This window comes from Pseudorca crassidens, chromosome 1 (genome assembly GCF_039906515.1).
Source record: "Pseudorca crassidens isolate mPseCra1 chromosome 1, mPseCra1.hap1, whole genome shotgun sequence".
Classification (NCBI taxonomy): Eukaryota; Metazoa; Chordata; class Mammalia; order Artiodactyla; family Delphinidae; genus Pseudorca; species Pseudorca crassidens.
Window position 1 is genome coordinate 105,319,322 of NC_090296.1, and position 27,005 is coordinate 105,346,326.

Genomic DNA, 27,005 nt, shown 5'->3' on the forward strand with positions numbered 1-27,005 from the left:
GAGTCAGATTCCACATTGCAACAAACCTTTTAAGAAAAAGTTCACTTGTCTACTTTTGATGTCATAAAAAAGAATAATCACAATTATCTGAAAAGATTAAAGTACTAGATGAGGCTGGGTATTTTTCTTATATTTCAACCAAAATAACATATCACAACAGATTGAATGCAGAAACATGAGGATCCAGTTTCCTTCTATTTAACTAGACATTAAAGAGATATGCAAAAGCATAAAACAATTTCATTCTTCTAACTAAATTTCTTTTGTTTTGACAAATAGTTATTTTTCAGAAAAATATTTGCCATTTTAAGTAACAGTATTGTAAAAATTTCATACTTTTAATTTCTAGTACTGTAAACATCAATACATTTTGAGAGTACTAAGGGGTATATATAACAGGGTTGTACCCTGTGGAGTGCTGCAGTGCACAACCTGTATGGCTATGCAAGGCAGCCCTGTCCCTGTCCAAACACAGGGTTTTCGATAAACTTTTTAGCACTTCACTTTTATGAACAGCCAAGGATCACCACACAACTGAAGACATTCTTTACATCAGACAGATCAAAATAAACAAGAGAATAAAGAAAGAGGCTAGGAGACATCAGAGACTTTGCTGGGAACAAAATAAATATGTATAATATATTTAATATCCCTAGAGAGGTATGAAATGCTATGTCCATTAAACAAGAACAAAAAACTATGAAGACAAAACAACTGAAGAACAAATAAAAAGAACAATTCAAAACTAAATATATGGCAACTAAAATAAGCAATTAAATTTAGAAAATCTTTTTTGAAAGGTTGAATGAAAGGACAAAAAGATGGAAGGCAAGAAAGAAAATGCCATACAATCAAAAGAGTTGATGCAGGAAGTAGTGTCAGATCAATAGGAGTTTCAAAAAAAAGAGAGAACAGAGAAAATAAAAGTGAAAATTTACCAAAGAAATAAAACAAGAAAATTTCCCCCAAACAGAAATATCCAAAATTACAAAGGCTTATCAAATTCCTACCATAATGAATGAAAAAAGGATGATGGGTGAACATATGAAATTTCAAAACACCTGAGATAGAGATAATCATTAAAGTTGCCAGAAAGAACAAAATAACATAAACACAAAGAAAGTGGACCAAAAATGGCATCAGACTTAACGAAAACAATACTTTCAAATATGCATAGGAAAAATGTTTTCTATGTACTTCAGCCAAACTATCATTAGAATAAATACAGTTTTAAATTTACACTAAGTGAAAAAAGAATCAACCTTTCTGTGGAAGTTGTTAGAGGACATGTTTCATCAAAATAAGGAGTAAAACAAGAAAAGAGGAACTCACAGTTCAGGAAACAGGATATCCAACACAAGAAAGTGGCAAAGTAAAATCCTGATACAACAAATTATGCATTAGGCTTAGACAGCAACTAGTTTAAACTAAAGTAGATTGGAGAGAAGATCTCCAGGCCCTCCAACAATTTTTTTTTTGATGTGTGAACATTTAGAAAAAATACTTCCAAACATTAGACAACACATCACAAATTTTAAAAAACCGCATTAGGTGCACAGAAGACTAAACAAATCAGTAAAAATATATTTTTACCCAGAAAAGTAAAATGAAGTATAGGAAAGAAAATCATAGTACACTTCCTGGCTCAGTATACATAATGGTCTCAAAAACTGTGATGTTAACTATGCTGACATCAGTGCTATGCCAAGCCATATAGAAACAAGAGATAAAATACACATAACATAAAATTTACCATCTTAACCGTTTTTAAATGTATAGTTCACTGGTATTAAATACATTCACATTGTTATGCAATCATTACCACCATCCATCCCCATAACTTTTTTCATCTTGTAAAACTGGAACTCTACATCCATTAAACAATAGCTCCTTATTCTCCCCTCCCCACAGCCTCTGGCAACCACCACTATACTCTCTCTTTTGTTTAAGTACCTCATACAAATGAAATCACATAGTATCTGTCTTCTTGTGACTGTCCTCAAAGTTGATCCACATTGCAGAATCCCCTTCCTTCTTATGGCTGAATATTCCATGGTATGCATATACCACATTTTGCTTATTCTTTCATCTATTGATGGACACTTGGTTTACTTCCATGTTTTAGCTATTGTGAATAATGCTGCTATGAAAATAGGAGCACAAATATCTCTTCAACTCTTTGCTTTCAAGTCTTTGGGGTACAGTATACCCAAAAGAGGAATTGCTGGATCATATAATTTTTTTGAGGAACTGCCATACTGCTTTCCACAATGGCTGTACCATTTTACATTACCAGCAACAGTGTACAAAGCTTCAATTTCTCCACATCAGCATCAACACCTGTCTTCTGGTTTTGGAGTTTTTTGTGGTTTTGTGTGTGTGTGTGTTTTTATGTGTCTGTGGGTTTTTTGGTTTTTGTTTTAACAGTAGTCATCCTAATGGGTGTGAGGTGGTATCTCACTGATTTGCATTTCTCTAATGATTAGTGATGTTGCACATCTATGGGTTTATTGGCCATTTGTATATCTTCTTTGGAGAAATGCCTGTTCAAGTCATTTATGCATTTTTGAATTGGGTTGTTTATGTTGTTATTGAGTTTTATGAGTTCTCTATATATTCTGGATATTAATTCCTTATCAGATATATGACTTGCAAATATTTCCTCCCATTCTATGGGTTGCCTTTTTATTCACTGTATATTTGATGCACAAAATTATTAATTTGTACAATTTTTTTCTTTCATTACCTGTGCCTTTGGTGTAATAACCAAAAAATCACTATCAATTTCAATGTCATGAAGTTTTTGTCCTTTGTTTTATTCTAAGAACTTTATTTTAGGTCTTACATTTAAGTCCCTTATCAATTTTGAGTCAATGTTTGTATATAGTGCTGGCTAAGAGTACAACTTAATTCTTTTGCATATGGATATCCAGTTTTCCCAGCAGCATTTATTAAAAAGACTGTCCTTTTCCCATCGGTCTTGGCACCCCCATAAAAATTATTTGACCATATATACAAAGGTTTATTTCTGGGCTCTCTATTCTATTCCTTTGGTCTATAGGTCTGTCTTTATCCCAATACCACACTGTTTTGTTTACTGCAGCTTTGTCATAAATTTTAAAAGCAGGACATTTGAGTGCTGCAGTTTTTTTCTTCTTTTTCAAAGTTGTTTTGGCTATTTGAAGTCCCTTGAGCTTCCATATAAATTTTAGGATGAGTTTTTCTATTTCTGCAAAAAATATCTTTGGGATTTTTGCAGGGATTGCAATAAATCTGTAGATTGTTTTGGGTACTATTGGCATTTTAACAACATTAAGTCTTCCAATTCATGAACATGGGTTGTCTTTCCATTTTTTTTTTTTGTCTTCTCAAATCTCTTTCAGTAAAGTTTTATAGTTTCTTTGTAGAAGTCTTTTACCTCTTGATTAAGTACATTCCTATGTATTTTATTCTTTTTTATACTATTAAAGTTGTATTGTTTTGTAATTTTCTTTTCAGATTGTTCATTACTTGTGTATAGAAATACAACTGATTTTTGTGTGCTGACTTTGTGTCCTGCTATTTACTTTACTGAGTTAATGTAAGTTCTAATAGGGTTCTGTATGAAATCTTTAGGGTTTTCTATATATAAAATGGTATCATCTGCTAACAGAGATAATTTTACTGCTTTTCGAATTTAGATGTCTTTTATTTCTTTTTCTTGACTAATTGCTCTGGCTAAAACTTCCAGTACTATGTTGAAAAGAAGTGGTGAAAGTGGACATCTTACTTTGTTCTTAATCTTAGAGGAAAATCTTTTAGTCTTTTACCATTGAGTATGATGTTTGCTGTGGGTTTTTCTTATATGGCTTTATTATGTTGAAGCAGTTTCCTTCTGTTTCTAGGTTGTTGAGCATTTTTAACATGCAAGCGTGCTGAATTTTGTCAAACACCATATCTGCATCAATTGAGGTGATAATGTGGTTTTTGTTGCTTCCTTTCATTGAGGTGGCTTATTACATTGATCAATTTTCATATATTGAACCAGCCTTGCATTCCAGGAGTGAATCCCATTTGTTCAGGGTATATAATCCTTTTAATATATTGCTTAATTCTGTTTGCTAGTATTTTGTTGAGGATACTTGCATCAATGTTCATAAGGGATATTTATCTGTAGTTTTCTTTTCTTGTATTGTCTTTGTCTGGCTTTGGTATCAAGGTAATGCTGGCCTCACAGAATGAGTTTAGAAATATTTCTTCCTCTTCAACTTTGGAAAAGTTTGAAAGAAGTGGTATTAGTTCTTATTTAGATGTTTGTTAGAATTCACTAAAGAAGTCGTCAGGTCAAGGGGTTTTCTTTGTTAAGAGATTTTTGATTACTCATTCAATCTCCTTACTAGTTATGGATCTACTCATATTTTCTATTTCTTCATGATTTAGTCTTGCTAGGTTTTGAGTTTCTAGCAATTTGTCCATTTCATGTAGGTTATCCAATTTGTTGACACAGAGTTCATAGTACTCTCTTAAGATCATTTTTATTTCTATAGAAATGGTAGTAATGTACCCACTTTCATTTCTGATTTTAGTAATTTAAGTCTTCTCTCTTTTTAAGTATTTCTGGCTAAAGGTTTATCAATTTTGTTGACCTTAGCAATGAACCAACTTTTCTCTATTGCTTTCTATTCTCTGTTTCATTTATTCCTGTGCTAATTTTACTTCTTTCCTTCCGCCAGCTTTGGATTTAGTTTCTCCTTCTTTTTCTAGTTCCTTAAGTTGTACAGTTAGGTTGCTGCTTTGAGATCTCTCATTTTTTAATATAAGGATTTACAGCCATATATTTCCATTTTAGCATCACTTTCACTGCATTTTAGAAGTTTTGGAATGTTGTATTTTTCTTTTCATTCTTATCTAAGTATTTTCTAATTTCCCTTGTGATTTCTTCTTTGATCCATTGGTTGTTTTAAAGTGTATTGTTTAATTTCTAAAATCTGGTGAATTTTTCATTTTTCCTTTTATTATTGATTTCTAATTTAATCCTGTGATCAGAGAAGATACTTTGTATGACATCTATCTTTTAAAATCCACTGAGATTTAATTTGTGGCTTACTATATGGTATATCCTGGAAAATATCCCATGTGTACTTGAGAAGAATGTGTATTCTGTTGTTGCTGGGTAGAGTGTTATGTGTATGTCTGCAAATCTAGTAGGTTTATTAAGTCTTCTACTTCCTTACTTATATCTAATTATTCTATCAATTATTGTGAGTACTGAAGTCTCCAACTATTACTGTAGAATTGTCTATTTTTCCCTTCAACTCTGTGAGTTCTTGCTTCATATAAATTGGCAGTCTGTCAGTAGGTGTGTAAGTATTCATAATTGTTATATCTTCTTGCTGTAGTAAACTTTTTATTAATATATAATGTCCTTTTTCTCTTGTAAGCTTTTTTGATTGAAAGTCTATTTTGTCTGATATTAGTAAAGCCATCAATACTCTCTTTTGGTTACTATTTGCACAGACTATCTTTTTCATCCTTTCACTTTCAGCTTGTGTCTTTGAATTTCAAGTGAGTCTCTTGTATACAGCATGTAATTGGATCATGTATTTTTTATCCATTCTGCCAACCTCTGTCCTTTGATTGGAAAGTTTAATACCTTAACATTTAGATTAATTACTGATAAGGAGGGACTTATTTTGTCATTGGGCTATTTGTTTTCTATGTATCTTATTACTTTTTTTTGGCTCTCATTTCCTTCATTACTGACTTCTTTTCTGTTTAGTTGATTTTTTTGTAGTGAAATGTTTAAAATATTTTCTCATTTCCCCTTGTGTATATTCTATAGCTATTTTCTTTATGGTTACTTTGAGGATTACATGTAATATCCTAAAGTTATAACCCTCTAATCTGAATTTATAGCAGCTAATTTCAATAACATACCAAAACTCTGTTCCTTTATAGTTCCATCCCCATTCTTTTTGGTTGCTGATGTCAGAAAATTACATCTTTATTCATTGTATACCTAGATATAAACTAAATGCATTAGTCACCTAAATTATGCAGGAAACAAAATTAGAAGTTACAAACGAAAGTTAGAGATACTGAATTTTACACTAAAAAATTGTCTTTTTTCTTTAAATGCATTCATCTCTTAACTCATGTAGAAAACAAAAAGTATAGCTACAAATCACTGTTACAAAATACTAGCTTTTATAATTTCCCATGCACTTACCTTTATTGAGATCTTTATTTTGCCACAGAGCTTTGAGTTGTCATGTACTGTCCTTTCATTTCACCGTGCAGGACTCCCTTGAGCACTTCTGGCAGGGCCGATCTAGTGGTCAAGAACTCTCTCAGTTTTGTTTACGTGAGAATGTCTTAATTTCTAACTTTTGAGTGACAGAATTGCTGGATAGAGGATTCTTGAGGTTTTCTTTTTAGCACTTTGAATATACTGACCCACTGCCTGTTGGCTTCCAAAGTTCCTGATGAGAAGTCTGTGGATAATTTTATTGAGAATCCCTTGTATGTGATGATTCAATTCTCTTTGCTGCTTTCAAGATTCTCCTTACCTTTTGGAAGTTTAATTATAACATGTCTTAGTGTGGGTCTCTTTGAGTTCATCTTACTTGGAATCCGTTGTGCTTTCTGAATGTTTACATTCATGTATTTCATCAAATTTTGGAAGTCTGCAGTCATTACTTCTTCAAATATTCTCTCTTTTCCTTCTGGGACTCTCATGATGCAAATGTTGGACTACTTAACGGTGTCCTAAAGCTCCCTTAGGTTCTGTTCACTTTTCTTCAATCTGTTTTCTTTCTGTGCCTCAAACTCAATAATTTCTATTGTCTTATCTTCAAGTTGGCCAATTCTTTCTTCTGTCTGCTCAAATCTGCCTTTGAATCCCTCTAGTGAATTTTTCATCTTCAGTTATTGCACTTTTCATCTCCAGAATTTCTTTTTGGTTTCTTTTAGGTTTTCTATCCCTTTATTTATATTTCCACTTTGTTCACATACTGTTTTCTTGACTTTCTCCACACATTCCTTTTGTTCTCTGGGCATCTTTAAGACAGTTGTTTTAAATTCTTTGTCTAGTATATCTGCCATTATGTCTTTTTCAGGAAAAGTTTCTGTTGGTATTTTTTTGTTTTGAATGGGCCATACTTGCCTGTTTCTTTGTATACCTTGTGATTTTTTGTTGAACACTGGACAGTTGAGTCTAATAATGTAGTAACTCTGGGAATCAGATTATTCCCCTTGCCCAGCATTTGCCTGTTTTATTTTAATTTTAATTTTTATTGTTGTAGGCTGTCTCTGTTCCCAAATCACCCTGAGGTGTAAACTTAAGGTCTTCGTATGTCTTTTCTGAGCCTTTCCCTGGGCATATGCAATCTCTTTCTAATTTTACCCACATACACAGTTGTTTTTGAATGTCCTAGTCTTTAACATCTGACTCCTGAAAGGGGGAAAAGTGAAAAATGAAGGGAGAAAAAGGGCTGTCCACTTAAATTCCTTGGAAGTCACTTCAGCTGGAGGGGAAGGGGCTTGCAACAATGGGGGAGAGGTGCAACAATAATGTGCCCACTTCTTTGTCTGCAACTCCTTGATAAGAAGCAGCAATCAGATTCCCAGTATCTGGAGGACAAGGTCTTTTTTGCCCACTCTGGCTCCCATAAGTTGTGTGCAAGCTGCTCCAGGAACATGTGCACGGCTGCCTGCCATATGGCTGCTACAGTGCTAAGGGCTTAAATTGATGGAAATTAACTGCAATTCACTCTCCAAGTCTTCGCCTGGAAGTTGCAAGCCTTCAACAGACTTTAGAGCTTCAAAATAGTTATATCAGATAGATTCAATCTGTGCAATTGCTGTCTAGGTGGGGAGCCAGATTCCTGGTACTTCCTACAGTGCCATCTTCCCACAACTCTCCTCTCTGTATATTTTTTAAAGTTTTTTCCCCCAGAACATTAAAGTAGTTTTAAAATATTGAAAAGTAGATATATTAAACTCACAATAGTAGTTGAAGTTTAAACATTTTATGCCTACCAAAACCAGAATTTATTATCATTTTACTTTTCTGGCTTTAGTGGAAGCAAGCACATCAATAACATTTTCAAAGTCTAATTCTTTTCTTATCTTGTTTCAAATAAGTAAACTGCCATGCTTGGCAATTTCTCTTGACCAAGTGACAAGTCTAAATAATTTTAAATTAACTTCAGCTTACTGAAACGTCTTTTGCAGGATGCTACTGTGGCTGGTATTGTTTTAAAATTTTGAACACCACTTTGTTAATCAGTTTTAGAAGACCCAAATATAAGGCTTACATTATATCACAATTTATTAATATTGTATATTGCTTTAAACAATTCCACATGAAATTTCTATAGCATTTAAATTGTCAAAATATTTAAGAACTGGGTCAGTAGCTGCTTTTTGTAAATCAGATGTAATCTATAGAAAATAACTTTTCTCCAGTTTAAAAGTTCAAAATCTGAAGAGATTTCATTTAATTTTTCATATACCTGTTTCAAATATGAAGTTAGGTCATTTATAACCTAATGTCTACTTGATCAGCACTTTTCCCATAATTATCAATACTCTCACTTAGTGATTCATGCATTTCCAATTTCTTTTTCACTTATTTTCAAATTCAGGAAGAATATTCACATCTCTTGCTCAAGATTTACATTCACTGAACACACTTTCAAAATTACTTTCACTTGTGGTAAGGAAAGGAATAGGATTTTTATTAAGCACAGAACTTTATATATGGTCATGCTTTCTAACTGTAAAGCTTTATTAAACTTTTGCCACTTTGTTCAAAATACCATCCCAAATAGATAATGTGTAAAAATCTGTAATATTCTTGTAACAAGATGCTTTTGATCTCAATATAATGTATTCTGACATTTGATATATCTTTTCATATCTGATACACATCTCTAATTTGTGTGCAAAGTATCAAGTATCTTGATTGCATTTAATCTTGATGCCCATCAGGTATCTGTGATTTTAATGTTGTTTTCAGAATTGACAAGAATATTCCATCTGCTCACTGTATTACCCCAGTCCTAAAATATGTATCCTTTGTACAATACTAAAAAAAAATGATATTTGAATTCACAAATGCAGCATTCTTTGTATTAAATTATGATTATGAGCTGGGCAAGGCATAAATTTGGCATAATTATTTTGGGGGAGAAATACTGGCTTATACACACTTGTATACATGTGCCTTATCTATTCCATTATCATATCCTGGCCAGGACAATTTTCTTACATAAGCATCAATTCTTGCTAACTTACTGATAATGTGATAAGCTAGACCATATCTAGTTTTTTTTTTTTAAATAACAGCTTTAATGAGATATAATTAATCCAGTTTTTCATTTTGTTGCAATTAAGTCAAAACTTTCTTCTCTTGCAATGACATCATTCTTAATGTAAATATACCTAGTAATCATAAACATTAATTCATGATGTACTATATCTGGTTTATAATCAAAAAGTAAGAAAAATTATTTTGCTTCTTTTATTCTTCTTAGTATTTCAGATTTAACATGATTTCCTAATAACATTATATATTTGCTTTGAATTTTACTACACAAATGAAACATATATTTATAATCATTAGCTGTATGATTTTAATGTCCTTAGTTCAACTGAATTTAGAACATTCCAGCATCTGAGCTTCCAATAATTTCTTGTGCTTGGAGAAATAAATTATTTTTGCACGAAACATACAATATGTAAAGTCACTCACACATATTTTATCACATTCTGTAAAACATCATCTATTAAACTATCAGTCTAAATATACATTAAAAAACACTTCCATTTAAAAAAATCATCATGATGAAATATGATTTTTTCATTATCACAAATTCTGTTTAAATTTTTCCAATCTTTGAAACCACTTTTTGAGTTGCAAATATTTGATTCTGTTGTAATTTTTGCTAAAAAGAATGCACAGGAAACACAAACTAAAGACAAAGATTCTTTGGAATAAATGAGCCAGTCACAATGAATTAACTCACCACTAGACAATTTTTTAAAAGACCCATCTTTTGAAAATCTTTGCCCACCATGTGAAACACATACTCTACAATCTGCATCTTGTTCTTGGATGGTCCCCTGCTCTATTAAAATCATTTTACTTTATTAGAAACAGGTGACCATGATGAAGAATTAAACATTTAATTCAAATAGCATCTTCTATTTTCTTGCACATGCTTATATTCACTAGCTTCTGAAATTTCTAACATGCCATTATCTTATCTTTTTTGCACAATTCAAAGAAAATTCTTTATTTAACTCTATATTTCATAGTAATTCTATTCTAATAGTGTCAGTGTTAGAGATTTCATTTTAAGTAGCTGGAATATTTTTTTCTACCAAACCTGTTACTGTGCCCTATAATTTTGATCAATTTCTTGATGCATACATTTTTCTTCTTTTTCTAAACAATGGATCACTTGAGTTTTTAAATGCCATATTTATTTTTAAGAATTTTAGTATAAATTTTAAATATATTTATTTTTAATTAATACATTCAGTTAAATATAATAATTAATTTATATGAATTAGTTCATATAAATTATAATATTTAACAGGTCTCCATAAACATTTATATGAAAAATACAAAAATCAATAATTACAAACAACAGAAAACTACATACCAGGTTTCCAGACCAATGGGGTGAAAAAAAAGTAGTGAAAAATATTTTTTATATAAACAAGTGAGTAACAGTAAATTATCACTGTTTTAAGTGAAGAAAGTATAAAGTTTCCTGGTAAGAAAATATTTTTTCAGAAAATTTTCACATTTCATCAAATTTATTTATGAAAGGTCAAATATATTAATAAATAAAATTTGTATTACTTACCTTAGTACCCTTAATAATATTGTTAAAAAAATCATATAAACATGTATTTTTAATTAAAAAAAAGTTTACCTTTTACTTAGCAGTACCATGTAAAGCTACAAACAATGAAAACAACTTGTCACCTTCCCTCATGACTGAACAAGGACCATCAAAAAAGCAGAAGTGAGACCTTGTTGTTCTTGTGTCCCCCATGTGCATTGACTCTCAGGGTCATAAAAGTGCAAGGCTGGATGCTGCCTTTAATTACAATTTTGAAATTACGTTCATTATGTATTACTCTTCATTAATTTTTATTCTTAAACATATTAAAACAAAATATTTATCTGATTATTGAATTTTTTGTAGCTCCCTTGAATTTTTTGCCAGAGGTGAGGTCTCACTTGCCTCATTCTAATTCTGGCCACGGCTGGGATGCTGGGGTTGGGGGGATAAAGGAAAGTAGGGATGGTGGTCTAGAGAAGCAAATTCTTAATTACTGTAACAGTAAGTCCTAGTTGAAAAAAAGACAAACAAAAATATGGTTACATTATTTAGAAATATGGAGATAAATATTTCATCAAATAGCTAAAAGAGTTGAAAATAGCTACCTCTGAAGAGTTGGATGGAAAAGGGTGAGAGAGATGAGTTACTATTTTTATGATAAACTAGCCACACAAATTTTTAACTTTTAATTCGATAAAAATAAAAAGTAATTTTACAAAGTCTGAAACTCTCAAGTGTCTGAAAAAGTTACAAAGCAAAAAGCAATAAAAACAGAACAAAAAAGAAAAACAAAAACCTTAGAAATTCTTTATGGATAGCCCCAAGTAGTCTTACAGAAATAGGCTATAGGGTTAATTTGCCATTTCATTAGTGGAATCACAGGGGACCTCTATTTTGTATATTATGTGTATGTTTGAATTGAGAAAAGAATATTTTTAAAAAGAGAGAGAAAAAACACCATAAAGTCACCCTGAGAGGACTCGTGTGTGTACCTACCATACCTGATATGCTTGGAATATGGTAGTTATCTTACTGGATTACAATTCTTTCATGTCTAATTTTCCTACTAGATTTTGAACACCTTGGGGATAGGCAAATAATTTTATTAATCTTTGTTCCCAATATAAAGATTCCTGGAACATGCTATCAAGTGTTTCCTAATAGCCTTGAAGGAAGCAACAAAAGAGAAAGGCATCTGTACCCACCTTCTCTCTCTTACCTCTCTACTTAGTTATAATGAAACTACACTAACCATCAGACTACAGGAGAAGAGTTATGGTATATATATATATATATATATAGTTAGGATATAAAAGCAGTAAAATGTTGCAGTGTATAGAATATACATGGTAGCAGAACAGAGATTGTTTTAGAAACTCACCATATAATATGAATTCCAAATACAATCTAGCATATGAAAGGAATTAATTTTGAAAGAGGAAATGTAAAACTATACAAATGAAAAAGTGACAACAGGAAAATATTATTGGGGTACAACGTTGATTCCACTACAAGCCATCTGATCAAAATCTTGAAGAATAATTCAAGCTATCCACCATCTCACATGTGTACTTAAACACCTGGGTCTATTCGAGGGACTATCCACACCACATATATTTGAAAGAAGTACCAGACCAAAACTGTTCTATGTGGTCTTCCATTCAATATGGCTTCCTTTAACTCTGCTTATGGCCCACTAAATTTTTAGCATAAGCTTTTTTTCTTTTAACAAAAAATAAACTTAAGAAAGTTGGTTTATGTAAGAAAAGGTTGGTTTTACTTGACACAGATGCAACAGGGCAATCAAAGGAAAGTAAGAGTTTGATGATTTATTCAAGTATGAATGCATCAGGAAAGAATCAGTGGATGATATTATGAAATGATGAATTCGTAAGTTTTCTTCATGTCCATGCTTTTATGTATTTGGAAAGAAGACAGGCAAACCCTGTTGTCCCCAGGGCCAACTGGGTGATGGAAGAAAACGTTTCTATTCTCAAGACCCAGAGACACAGAGACAGCTTGAGAGCCTGAGAACAACAGAGAACATCACAGCAATCCCCAGCACCCACCACTGGGCTAGCAAACATCAAATAACAAGCAACAGCAGTACTGCTGGAAGAAAGGTAAGAGTGTAGAGAGAGAGAGACAACCTCTGTGGCTCAGTCTCACAAGGAAAGGCTAAAACTGAGTGTGGAGCAATGATACTGAGAAAGAAACCTCCAGTAATATAACTTCCACCCTAAGCGCAAGGAAATACTACAAGAATTGAACTTGGCAGTATATGGAGGGTAACCATAGTGATAAAAATAACAAAACCCTGGCCTTCCCTGGTGGCGCAGTGGTTGAGACTCCGCCTGCCGATGCAGGGGACATGGATTCGTGCCCCGGTCCGGGAAGATTCCACATGCCGCGGAGTGGCTGGGCCCGTGAGCCATGGCCGCTGAGCCTGCGCATCTGGAGCCTGTGCTCCGCAACGGGAGAGGCCACAACAGTGAGAGGCCCCCGTAACACACACACAAAAAAAACAACAACCCAAGTCAACTCACTACTAGGTAGACCAAATCCCACACTAATGGCCCAACATGAGAAAAATCATGCTCATTTTCAGATATAAATACTATTTATCTCAGTCGTACACATTATGTCTTGCTTTCAACCAAACATACACAGAAAAAGCAAAGGAAAAAAACCAAAAGTACACTGTCAGAAGATAAAGCAATTAGCAGAACCAGACTTAGACACAACCCAGCTGTGGAACTATCAGACAGAAAAATTTAAATTACTATAATTAATATGTTAAATGCTTTGGTAGAAAAAGGAGGACAACATGCATGACCAGATAGGAATTTTATCAAAGATCAGAAACTGTAAGAATCAATGCAAATGCTAGGAAAAAAACCCCAAACAAACCACAATCACAGAAATGAAAAATGTTTTTGATGGGTTCAACAGTAGACCTTACACAGCTGAAAAATGAATCTGTAAATAGGTCAATAGATAAAAATTACCCAAACTGAAACACTAAGAAAAAAAAGTGTGGTGGGAGGTGGGGAGGAGGGGATGGGGAGACTAGAACAGGGCATCTAAGAACAGGGATTAATATCAAATGGTATAACATATGTGAAATTGAAACTCCAGAAGTAGAAGATACAGGACAAGTCAGAGAATACTGATCAGGACAAATGCCAAAAATAAATACATAAACATATAAATAAACAACTGAGCAAACCAGACTTAGACACATCATGTTCAAACTGATAAGAACTAAAGATAAAGACAAAATCTTGAGGGCAGCCAAAGAAAATTGACACATTACATACATATATAGAAACAAAGATAAAAATTACAGTAAGACATCACATCAGAAAATATGCATGCCAAGAGACAATAAAATGATTTCTTTAAATGCTGAAAGAAAACAGTTAACCCAGAATTCTATACTCACCAAAAACTTACTTTCAAAAATGAAAAATAAAGATTTTTTTTGAAGGAAAAAAGCATGGAAGAAGTAATCACCAGTAGATATGCAGTATGACATATTTCAAAGGAAGTTGTTTAGGCAAAAGGAATGTGATATGAGAAAGAAACCAAGAGCTACATAAAGAAATGAACACTAGAAATGGAAAAAAATGAAGGTGAATACAAAATTTTTTAAGTATTTAATTGCTCTAAAAGACGATTTAAAGTAAAAATGGTAACACTGTATTCTGTCTTTATAACCTACTTAAAAGTAAAATATATGACAACATTAGAAACAAAAAGAACATACAAACTATTGATATTGGAAATAAAAGAGAGGATTATCACTGCAGACCCCACAGGCATTAAAAGATAAGGGAATACAACAAACAACTGTTTACATATAAATTCAACATTATAGATAAAATGTACCGATTCCTCAAAAACCACAAACACCAAAACTCACTCAAGAATAAACAGATAACCAAGAAATCCTATATCTAGTAAAGACATTTATTTGTAGTTAAAAACATGTCAAACAAATGAAAACTTTCCGTGGGATAAAAGAAAGCCACTTGGGAGAAGGCTGATACTGTCTAGGTTTCACTTATTCACTCTACAAAATAGAAATGCTGAACCTGCCTCACTTCATTATACTCAGAAACAGACAAGTAACATTAAGCAATATTTCAAAAACTGACACCAAGAAAACACGTATATAAGCAAAATTATTTCTATACTCATACATTAGACTGCCCAGTACGTAACATTTATATGATAACCCTGAGTGTTATATTCAGACTGCCTGTTTAAGATAGCTAAAATGTATTTAATATATATTCAAAATATTTCTATTTTAAAAATTATTTAAATCTTTTTGAGTCTTCTAAAAAGATTAATTTTCCAATGTGTCAAATGTTTGATATTTTAATAATTTCATAATTTTTAAGTCATAAATTTATCTCCATTAATTATTAGTTGAACTAAATAACAGGCAAGTGAAATATAATAATGCCTTTGTCAAAATAAAACACTTTACAATTTTACTGAGGGTTAAATATTTTTATATATAATGAAAACAAAAAATCTCAAGTTTTTTCTTTCTGATAACATACCAATAATTGTTAGTGATGTACACACATTGAGTTGAAGTGTTTTAAAAATCACATGCACAATACTTTCAAATGTGTAAATCTTTAAGAGATATCAAATATAACATAATTTACCTCAGACACAGGTTCTTGTTCCTTAGTGGGAGCTTCATTTTTTAATCTTGAAAACAAAATAAGTATTGAGTATTTAATTTTAATTTTACAATAAAAAATATGAAACAGTTGTTTTTTGCATGCTTAAAATAATTTAAATTAATGCACATTTATACTATAATAGTAAATGATCTCTGTAAATATTTTAAGGGAAAAATAAAATGCATGAGAATAAACAGTAGATTCAATATATGCTCTAAATAAATGAATACAGACATGTATTTCCTCTTCTCTAAAAACAAGAGCACTTAACAAATGTTCTCTATGTTAAGTACAATTTTTAAAAAAGACATAACACATTAGTATAACTGTTTCAAAAAAAGAATTACCCTTTAAAAAAATGAAAGCAGGTTATATGCTTAATATATATAATATGCACCAGTATTTACTACTATAGGACTCAAAAAGTGTGAGAAAATAAATATTTTACCTATTGTAAAGTTCAAATGGTAATGTCATTTCAATATATATTACAATTAACTTACTTTAGAGGTGGTAAAATTACAGAAATAATTTAGAATTTTGAAGAATGTATTCTCTTAAAAACCTTCATAAGCATAGCTCAAATATTAACTATAAATTTTTAAACTCTGATTTCTAAAAAATATGAATTATAACTTATGACAACATTAACAAAGGCATATGTCATCTATAAAATCTTTTAAAATATAGGGTTGGCCAAAAGGTTCGTCTTTTTCCTTAAGATGGCTCTATTAGCACTTAGTTGTCTTTAACTTCATTCAAAACAATTTTGTTAGATTGTATGTGACAGCTATCATATCAGTGTGCATTTAAAAAAGGACTTATCAAAATTGGTGAATTTTTGTGTAGCCATTTTAATATTGAAGATGGAAGAAAAAAGCAACATTTTCAGCTTATTATGCTTTATTATTTCAAGAAAGGTAAAAACACAACTGAAACGCAAAAAAGAGATTTGTGCAGTGTATGGAGAAGGTGCTGTGACTGATTAAACATGTCAAAGTGGTTTGCCAAGTTTCATGATGGAGATTTCTCGCTGGATGATGCTCCACGGTCGGGTAGACCAGTTGAAGTTGATAGCGATCAAATCAAGACATTAATTGAGAACAATCAACGTTTTACCACGTGGGAAATAGCCGACATACTCAAAATACCAAATCAAGCGCTGAAAATAATTTGTACCAGCTTGGTCATGTTCATCACTTTGATGTTTGCATTCTACATAAGCGAAAAAAACCTTGACCGTATTTCCGCGTGCAGTTTGCTACTTAAATGTAAGGAAAACGTTCCGTTTTTAAAACCAATGGTGAAAGGCCATGAAAAGTGGATACTGTACAATAACGTGGAACAGAAGAGATCGTGGGGCAAGCGAAATAAACCACCACCAACCACACTAAAGGCCGGTCTTCATTCAAGGAAGGTGACGTTGATATGGTGGGATTGGAAGGGAGTCCTCTGTCATGAGCTCCTTCCGGAAAAACAAACGATTAATTCCAACAAGTACTGCTCCCAATTAGACCAAACTGAAAGCAGCACTCGACGTCTGAAAGCGTCCAGAATTCGTCAACAGGAAACGCATAATCTTCCATCAGGATAACTCAAGACTGCATATTTCTTTGATGACCAGGCAAAAACTGTTACAGCTTGGCTGGGAAGTTCTGATTCATCCACCGTATTCACCAGATATTGCACCTTCGGATTTCCATTTATTTAGGTCTTTAACAAAATTCTCTTAATTGAAAAAATTTCCATTCCCTGGAAGACGGTAAAAGGCACCTGGAACGGTTCTTTGCTCAAAAAGAAAGTTTTGGGAAGATGGAATTAGGAAGTTGCCTGGAAAATGGCCTTAGATAGTGGAACAAAAGGGTGAGTACGTTGTTCAATAAAGTGAAAATAAAAAATGTGTCTTTTATTTTTGCTTTAAAACCGAAGGCACTTTTTGGCCAACCCAATATGTCAATTTAACATAAAAACTACCTGTGCCAAAGGATCTTTCTTTTAAACTGCTGACGACGAAATATTATTTGGTGATATTATACATTAAACAATTTTAATCTGCATAAGTAGAGTGACTACCTGATCAGAAATGCCCTTAATAGTTAAGTGATTCATAACTTAATGAAGGCTTAATATCTATACTTAAGGATTAATATATTTAACATAAGCAACAACTGTACTAACTTAAATTTCATGGACAAAAATGAAGACATCTAGTAGGATAGAAATGTCAACCATCCTAAAAGCTAATCTCATGGTTACTCAATGAAATACTGAGTTGGCAAACACCCCTCTTTATCCATTCTCTGAGGGCATATTTAAAAAATTAGGTCTATAAATGTTATCTTCCTAGATATTAATAATAACTGTAAAATTACTTATGTTCATTTTAGTTATTACATGAAATTGTAAACAATTTAAAATAGAACATGTCCTTTTTTGTAGAAGTACTATATTGGTAGTGTTTACAATAACTTTCAACTAATTTTGCTAAATAAATCTAAATTAATAAAACTTGCACAAAAAATTGACAAAATGCACAAATTATCATTTTTTGGGTTAAAGATTTTGTAAATCTCTCAGGTATTTAATTGTGAACAATATTCATAAAGATGAAATAATATCAAGTGTACAGTACAACTTCACTGCTTTAATAATTTATATGGGAAAATAATTGTTTTAAGAAGAACATGTATAAGGTTGTAAGAAAACATGAAAAATTTCTGTTTCTCGTTGGAAGAAACAAAAAGTAGATATTGATTTTTATTTCTAAGCATTTAATAATTTTAAACGCAGTCTGAAAAACTGTAAAACATATTGGTTACAAACTAGTTTTAAAATATTTTATAAAAGAATTTTCCTTTTCCGCTTACTGTCAAAAATGTTATCAAAGGTCGACCTTAAATTCTTACAAAAGAAACATTACTATGCTAATCATTTTCACATATAGCTATTCTAATAAATTGATTTTATGCAGCAATTAAAATGAAAGCTATTAAGCATGTGTTACTATTATTGCTGGCATTTCAATTGGGGAAACTGAATTTTCTTAATATCTCTGCAAGGGAGGTTGGTGACAGGTTTTTATTACCCTTCATTTTACTAAGAAACTGGTAGATGAGAACAAAATAAATTATTGAAATAACTACCAAGAAGAGGCTTATGTGCCCTATTTTGTTGTGTCTTTAATGATACTGGTATTCTGTTTAAGGGACAGAATTGTAATAACCAGTGAAAATATTTAGAAAAATAAATCTAAAAAAAATTAGAAAAGCACACTACATAAAATTTCATTGAGTTATAAATTCATCATTAAAATGTACACTATGTTTTTGCAACTATAAAAGCATACTTTGACATTAACAAATTTTAATACAACTACTAATATATCATTAACACTTTTGAAAAGAAAAAAATGTTCTTACCTTTAATCTTATTCATTAAAGATGCCTGCTGAAATAGTCATCATTTGAGATACTCAATTGCTTGGTAGAAGACAGTGAAATTTGCTAAGCTCAAAGTTCTGAGCTAATGACCTGCCATTAGATAATTAGACTTTTCACCTGTGAATTCTTGCAATATTTTTTAATAGAAAAATTTTGTATAGCATTTAAAACAAACACTATTTAAGATTTCAATTTAAACAGAAGGATTGATGGTTATGGATTTCAACAACAACCATTAGAGATCAAGACTGCAAATAATTAAATTTTCTTCTGTATGTAAACCTGCTTTCCCTCTACAGTTCAAAATAAAATAAATGTCCCTACTTGCATTTTTCTGCAGATCACATGACCAATCCAAAGCTACATGTAAAATGAGCATTTTGGTTACATTACATCATTGCATTCTTTTGAGGTTTCATTCATACTACAAATAAGTGGGGTAGAGGGAAAATGTTCACATTCATTTCAATCAGACCACATTCTTTCCTTCTAATAACATTTAAAAGCCAAAAATTTCAATGCTGATTTTCAAAATGTAATCTTTGCGAATACTTATAAGCAAACTAAAAAGCTGAAAAAAGGTTTACAACAAGCCAGTAGTAAAGTCAACCAGTTCTCAAGACCTTCCAGTTACCCACTCCAGATTAAATTTAGGATAGTAATCATTATACTAATAAATAAGAGTAAAACATCTCGTGCACCATTTCTGACCATTTGTTCTGAGAGGTGTTAACAGATGTGTGGAAAGGATTGATTCACCTAAACATTTACCAGTTTGCACGTACATTAGGTACTGTGCTAAAAGTTGCAGACCAAAGACACAGTCCCTCCTGTGAAGGAGTTTACTGTCAAGGAAATGTATTGAAGCAAATGTTTACAGAATTGTGAAGTGCTAAAAAAGAGACATGTATATTGTGGCTATACAAAGGACTGAACCACTATGAGGGGGAAAGGTGCAAGGAGGCAGTGAAGATACTACAGTGAACAAGGTTTTGCAGCAAGAGCAGGAGTTAGCAAAGCAGGGAAAGGAGAGACAAGGTGGAAGAAAAGCAAAGAAATATAAAACACAGCAATGATATGATACTGAGTGGTCTCACATGACTAGCAGGTAGGGAACAAGGGAGAGTACTCGAAGATGCAACTGAAGAGATAGCAAGGGCTACTTTAGGAAAGATCTTGATTGTCACGCTAAAGCGTTTGTGCTAAGAACTTTATTCTAAGGTTAATAAGAAAGTATGATAAGATTTGTGTGTCAGAAAGAAAAAAGGCAGTATCAGAAGAGGATAAGCTCCAGACAAGGAGTCCAGATAAGAGACAGTTAATGACTGATAAAAGAACAACAAAGTGTTTTTTTTTCTTTTATCAGAATTATGGGTCCTAGTTTTCGACTCAGAAAAAAAAAAATGGTTAGATGCATAAAGTGTCAATGAAAAGGCCGCAGAAATTGGGAAGTCATATGGCATCTCAACTACAAAGAGTTCAAAGTTACTTGCAGTCCTAATGCTTGCTTATGCAGCTGTGATCCCTAGGCAGTACAGGAAGTTTCTGCTCAAAAATAGCGGGAAAAACTTTTGATCACTATTTTTCTTACTTCTAAGTCCCAGAAATTTCTATGTCATTGTATTCACATAATTTTTCTATCATGAAATATTGATTTAACATATTAATAATAAATTTTTGTTATTAAAAAAAAAGAGAGAGTTAATGACTGTCCCAGGTAAAGCAGTAGGAGTATCAAAGAGGAGGAAGGTTTTAGGAGGTTGATAAAGTAAAACCAACAGAATATAGGTACCAATTGGATAAAGGTAAATGAGGAGAGCAAACATGATCCCCTACATGTCCTCCATTCATATAAAAATACTTACCGCTCAGACCTAGTCTTATATAGCTCATCCTTTGGCACAATTCCAACAATCACTTCTAAACCAATAACCTGCAAATCATCAACCAGAACATAACCCCTACATTTTACTGTTTTTCAATCAATCAATTCAAAAATATCATAGTATATTTGACTTAGACTTGAGTCCTAAGAGAGTATATTATCCAATTGCCCCTATCTTGTAAATGAGAAAAATCTACAGCCTAAAAATGCTAAAGTAATAAATCCATTAAGCAACAGAACTGGTTCTACTTCAGATTTCCACTGCATTTCCTCACAGCCAAATCCCCTGTTATAAATCAGGCTCCCTTAAATTCATGCCAGGAAAAGTGGAAAAACTTAACTGATCTCTCTGCCTCTTGATGTTTTCCACTCTAAAACATGCTATCATTGCCAAATTAATCTTACTAATAGACCAAGTTATGTCATTTTTGCTGAAGTGTTCTACTGCTCATATATCATAGAAATACTACTCTAAGATTGGGAGGCTAGATTCTGGTCCCAATGCTACCACTGTATCAGTTGTTGCCTTTTCTCCTGGGGAAACAAAGGGTCTTCACATTGAAGCTCAGGCCCATCCAGCTACTCATACTTTATAGAGTAAAATAGGAAAGTACATTTGGAACCACAAGCACAACCAGGGAAGCAATATAGTACTTCTTAGTTTAGTCTCTGAAAACAGACTACCATAATTTAAATTGAGGGTCTTAACAGCTATGTGACCTTGGGCAAATGACTTATCTGTACCTCAGTTGTCTCATCCCTAAAACTGGGACAAGAACAGTGCATATCGCATTAGTTTGTGAGAATTAAATGAGTGGATAAATGTAAAACATTTAGTGTATGTACTCAATAATTGTTAGCTCTTATTACTGCCATGGGTTAGAATCAGGAATCTAATCTTACTGTCTAGAATTTACTTAAGTGTGTCACACAGGCTCTTAAAGCTTTTTACCTCAATATCTTTAATGTTTTGAGATTTTTCTGCCATACCTCCCCCATTCTCAAACAAAATACATTAGGTATTAGTTTTGATTGCTGGGCAATTTACCCTAGTATGAAATAATCTACCCACTTCTGAAGATGTGGGTATAATTTGGTCATCAGGGAAGATAAGAGTAAAAAATCATTCTAAATGGACAGAGGAAAGAACTAGGTAAAGACAAACAAAATATTTATGTGTAAAAACATGAAGCAAAAAATAAGACCATAAGTAGAGGCAGAAGATTCTAATGCCAGACTCGGGCTATAAGTTTGGTATTTTGTTTTTTTATTTTGTTGGCAATATTGAATTAAGCCCTGAATACTTAATTTATAATGTATTCGCAAACTACCCTCAGAATCGGGAGACTGAAAAAATGGTAGTAACCTCAGAAACACTGGCAGAAGTTGGTACCATTTGCCCTAAATGAAGGACTATACTAAAGTTTCATTTATCTTTCCCTTTCAATGGGTTTCCCATTACTTCCTGCTTACCAGCTATCAAAGGCAGAAGTCCAAAATGCCAGAAACCACTGTATTTTGATGCACAGTTCCTACTTGCTAACTTACAATTACATACCAGGGGCAAATGTATTGCATCCACTTTGAAAAGGAAAAACTATTTTACAGTTACTAAAGATTTGGTTTGAGGCAGTAATGAGACAGTAATGTCCGTGGTAGGATAAGAGAATCTAAGGACATGATACCCCATTACCTCCAATCCCAGTTACATTTCAAAAGGTTAGAGAAAGAAACAAACCCAAAATAAATTCTGTGTGTCTCACAGATGAGATCAGTTTTTTTTTCTGCTAAACCAAATATATGAAATGAAGACACTCTGACAATTTTGAACATTTAAGACTCTAATAACTTGGATTATGACCAGAGTCAATAATTCCTCCAAATAAGTTCAGAACTTCACAGGAAAATAATGGAGTGATTCTTTACATATTCTTCAATGGAAATATAGTAGAAGTAAACATTTTTAACAGAAATATTATTTTCAAATATAAAACATTTTTTAAAGGTTGCCATTCTGCTCTCAAAAGAGCTTACTTTCTGCTTGCATTTATGAAAGCTAATTAATGACTTATTGGTTTAGTTTAGAGTGGTATAATAAAGTGGTATTTCTCTTTGGACCAAGTCCAGATTCTGTTCTGGTGTAGCATTTCACAAAAATCACATAATCTAATATATACATGGTATTAGGGGTTTAACTAATTATGAAATCAGTTTACTGTGTGGCCCTGTGAAGATGTAGATTCAGTGTCTCCATTTCCGACTGCCTATTCTGTAATTACCCTGGTGGCATGAACTATGTCTCATTCATGTTTCCATTTCCAGCACTTGACAAAGAGTCTTGCATACAGAAGGCAGGGAATCAATGTTTGTTGTCAATGAATATGTGGAAGGGTTATCTATATTATACTATGAAAGAGCCATGTAGTTAGCACTGGTGCTAAGTATAAAGTTCAGTAGCCAGAAATACAACAGAGTAATTCACAGCTTCAAGGAGAGTCAGTTTTACATTTTCATTTTTTTCCTAGTACTCCTTAAATTAGGGGAATTTAATAAAATATAAAAGACATTTTTATCTATATAACACGTTTTACATCTCTTTTAAATCTTCAAAACAATCATGTAAAGATTATTTACAGATGAATAAACTGAAGTAACTTGAACATAAAGTGAGAGAGCTGGGTTTTGAACTCTGATATTTTGACTCCAGTCAGTGCCCTTACATTACACTTTGCTTAGAACAAAATTGGAAGTCATTGAGAGAACTAAATCAACTTTTAAAATCACTTCAAACTGTGGCTTTTAGAACATTTGATTCAGTCAATAAATAGACATCTTTCAATAAGTAGACAGGTTTTCCAAGCTTGAGTTATTATAGATTTACTATGGATTCTATGCTCTTAAGACTGCTAGAGAGAAATACCTATTCTCAACTTTTTGTCAAGAAAACAAACCTTATAAAATTTAAAACTTTACTTCCATTCTATGTAATAATTAATCTATCCAGGTAGATATACAGAAGAAAATGGAGAAAGGGGAAAAAAAGGGAGAAACATGATAGAAAAGAGCAATTCCATGACTGAATTACAATCTAATATCTGAGAAAAGCAGATTAAAAAAAAATCATCTCAAAGGTCTACAAAAGAAAACAGCCACTTTACTAGCACAATTACACATTTTTCGTAAGTTTAGTAGTATTAGATAAGTAGCCGACTGGAAATGAATGCCTGGCAATAATTAATAAAAGGTTTTCTTTAAAAAAGAAATTCTGTAAGCTAAAAAAAAGTTTTCCTCCTAAGCAGAGAGGATTATGTACCAGTTTTCAACAAGGGTGTTTGTTGTTTCACAGTCTTTAGATAGGAAAAGTCAGAACTACAATCAAATTCTGACATTTGAGAATTATAATGAGGTGCAGTTGAACACTGTAATAAAATGCCGTCCATCCAGCAGTTTGGAGGAATATACTCCAAGAACTATGAGCCAAAATTACAAATAACCGCAGTACAGTTAGTACAGTTAGTGGATTGCCACTAAAACTCTCAATGATGAGAAGATTCCACTGATATGTAGTTCCCAGGGTCTCCTGTAAGTAGCAGCAGTAATAACAGTACTAACAGCAGTAACAGCTGGAGCAGCAGCAGGAACAGCAGTAATTGGTAGCAATATTAGCAGCAGCAGCAGCTAGAGCAACAATGGCACCAACAACATTCATTTATTGAATGATTATTTTTTGTCAGGCCAGTGCCAAATAATTTTAATTAATTATTTAAATAATTTGTATTATTTAAATTAATAATTTAACATCCACAGATTATCTCTATTTCTTATAGCCACCCTGCAAAAAATTATTACATACCTTTCACTAATGAGGAAGATAAGGTGAAGTAATTTTCACAAGGCTATAGAGCTGGTTAGATATACAACCAGGATTTAAACCTGGACTGCCTTATTTTAAAGCTGTACTCCTTTCCCAACACTACACTTCACAGAAGTAAGGATAAAGATACTTTTCAGTGTGGAGGATTAAAAACAGTAGATTCCTACATTTCAGTAAATGATATAGAAAAAGAGATCACAGTAGCTTCTCCACGTTTGTAGAGGAACGTATGGTCTTCCAGGTGGGCAAATACCAGTGACTAGAGTGAGGCCGTAGAAGGATCTCAAAATCAGAGATGTGGGCGGAAAGATGAGATGAACCACAGTGTGGTCAGTATAATTTAGAGGAAAAAATGATTTATACTATTTTTAAAGACAGAAATTACTAAAATGAACCTAGGATTCATAACTATTCCCTAAAACTACAAGTTTATTGAGCTTCAGACACCAAAAATCTAATTTTATGACTAATACATGCTTCAAACAATTAGCTCTTAAGAAAGATTTACTGGGTTAGGAAAAGAAAGTTAACATAAATGATTTGTGAAAATGGTATGAGATGGTTAGAATGAAAAGCAGGCTGAAGATTAGGATAATTCTATCTGAATAAAATGCACACAGAAGTAAAATTATGAAAAGTAATGAGTAACAATGATAACTTTACAGTTACACAGTGCTTCCTATGTGACAATCACTTTCTAAGTACTATATACGTATACTAACTCATTTAATTCCCTCTACACTTTATGAACAGGTACTGTTGTTTACATGCATTTTACAAATGAGGAATGAGGCAGAAGTCTGTAACCTACCCAAAGTCACACATGTTCTAGTAAACAGCAGGGTAGGAACTCCAAACTAGGCAATCAACTGCAGAGCCTACGCTCTTTAACCACTACACCACACTGTACCTTTAAGGGTCTGAGAGGGTTTAAAATGAAGCTGGCTTTCAAATCACCTAATCCTAGTATCAAAGAAGTTCTCCTGAAGCTGTTTAAGTAGGAAGTAAAACTTTACTATATAAGAAATTCCTTAACAGATAATAAAAGGCTGAAAATAGTCTCAAGAAAAATAGGTAAGTGGGTAGATTGATAAGCTAAGCATAAGGAGTTAGAGAAGCTAGAAACAGATAATGAGAGATTCTTAAGCTTCTTAGTGTGAAATCATGTAAAGTAACCATACTCTCCAACAAAAATATCTCTTGCTGCTATAATCAGAGGCAGAATAAACTAATAACTGGTCTGTCCCTGTTATGCACTTATTAGATTTTACAAACATAATAATGAGGACATCATTTTTCTGATATAATTTCTAAAAATATAAAAATGTACATTGCTAGTCTCTAGTTACAAACACTATCTTACAAATGATTCATAAACATAAATGAAATGTCTAGGAATCCATCTTAGGCAAAACTACACAACTACTTTTTATTTCCCAGTTCATAAAATTTGAAGGATTACTCCAGATCAGTATTCTACACACTATTCCATGGAAATTAAAAGTGAATAAGTATTCAAAGAAAAAAATTCTAAGGTCAAATAAATATTCGCTTAGACATTCACAAGTCACATACAGCACAAAAAAGCCCATATCAAAGAATCCATTTAACTTTAACTTGCATTGCCTAAATTTATTTGACCACGGAAACTTTTCCCCCCAACTTATAAATTATGGACATTAGTTGTACAGTAAAGAACCTGGGAAAAAATGACCTACTTACCTTCTTTAATAGAAGTATAAGAGAACTACTTTTACAAAAGCCTATGAAAGAGTTAAATGTGCTAAGAAATAATGTGAACATTTAGTTTTCTCAAGGTCAAAGAGTCCCTGTTTCTGCTACTGGGAATAGGATACGTGGCATTCTAAATTTATCTTGTCATAAGAACAAATTATGACAATGTAAGTATAACCAATATTGAATAATAGAATCTCAGAAGTCTAGAACAAGTCAGCACTCACATTTTACAAATAGGGTAACTGAGGCTCCAAGAACACTGCCACTCCCCTGGTTTTCTTTCTATACCATCGGCCACTCCTCAGTTTCCTTTGCCAATTCCTTCTCATCTCCCTGACCTTTTATTGTCAGATTCCCCAGAGCTCAGCCTGTGGACCCTGTCCTTTCTCTCTCTCTACTGTATCCTTTGGTGATCTCATATAGTCCCATGAGTTTTTTTCACTGAATTTTAAATTTTGGTATAATTGTATATTCACATGCAGTTATAAGAAATAACACAGAGAGATTCCATATTCCCTTTGT

The 27,005-nt window shown here is 32.5% G+C and overlaps 1 protein-coding gene across 17 annotated transcripts in view; it reads right to left on the minus strand.

Moving 5' to 3' along the window:
• Positions 1-27,005, minus strand: part of ZNF280D (zinc finger protein 280D) — a 241,069-nt gene that overhangs the window by 17,627 nt on the left and 196,437 nt on the right. For all 17 annotated transcript variants that reach the window (XR_010945860.1, XR_010945861.1, XR_010945857.1 and 14 more), the window contains one exon: positions 15,527-15,572. Coding sequence is in view for 12 of the 17 variants with exons in the window: in XM_067747902.1 (XP_067604003.1) it covers positions 15,527-15,572 (46 nt within the window). In the remaining 5 variants the exon portion in view is untranslated. The remainder of the gene's footprint in view (positions 1-15,526; positions 15,573-27,005) is intronic.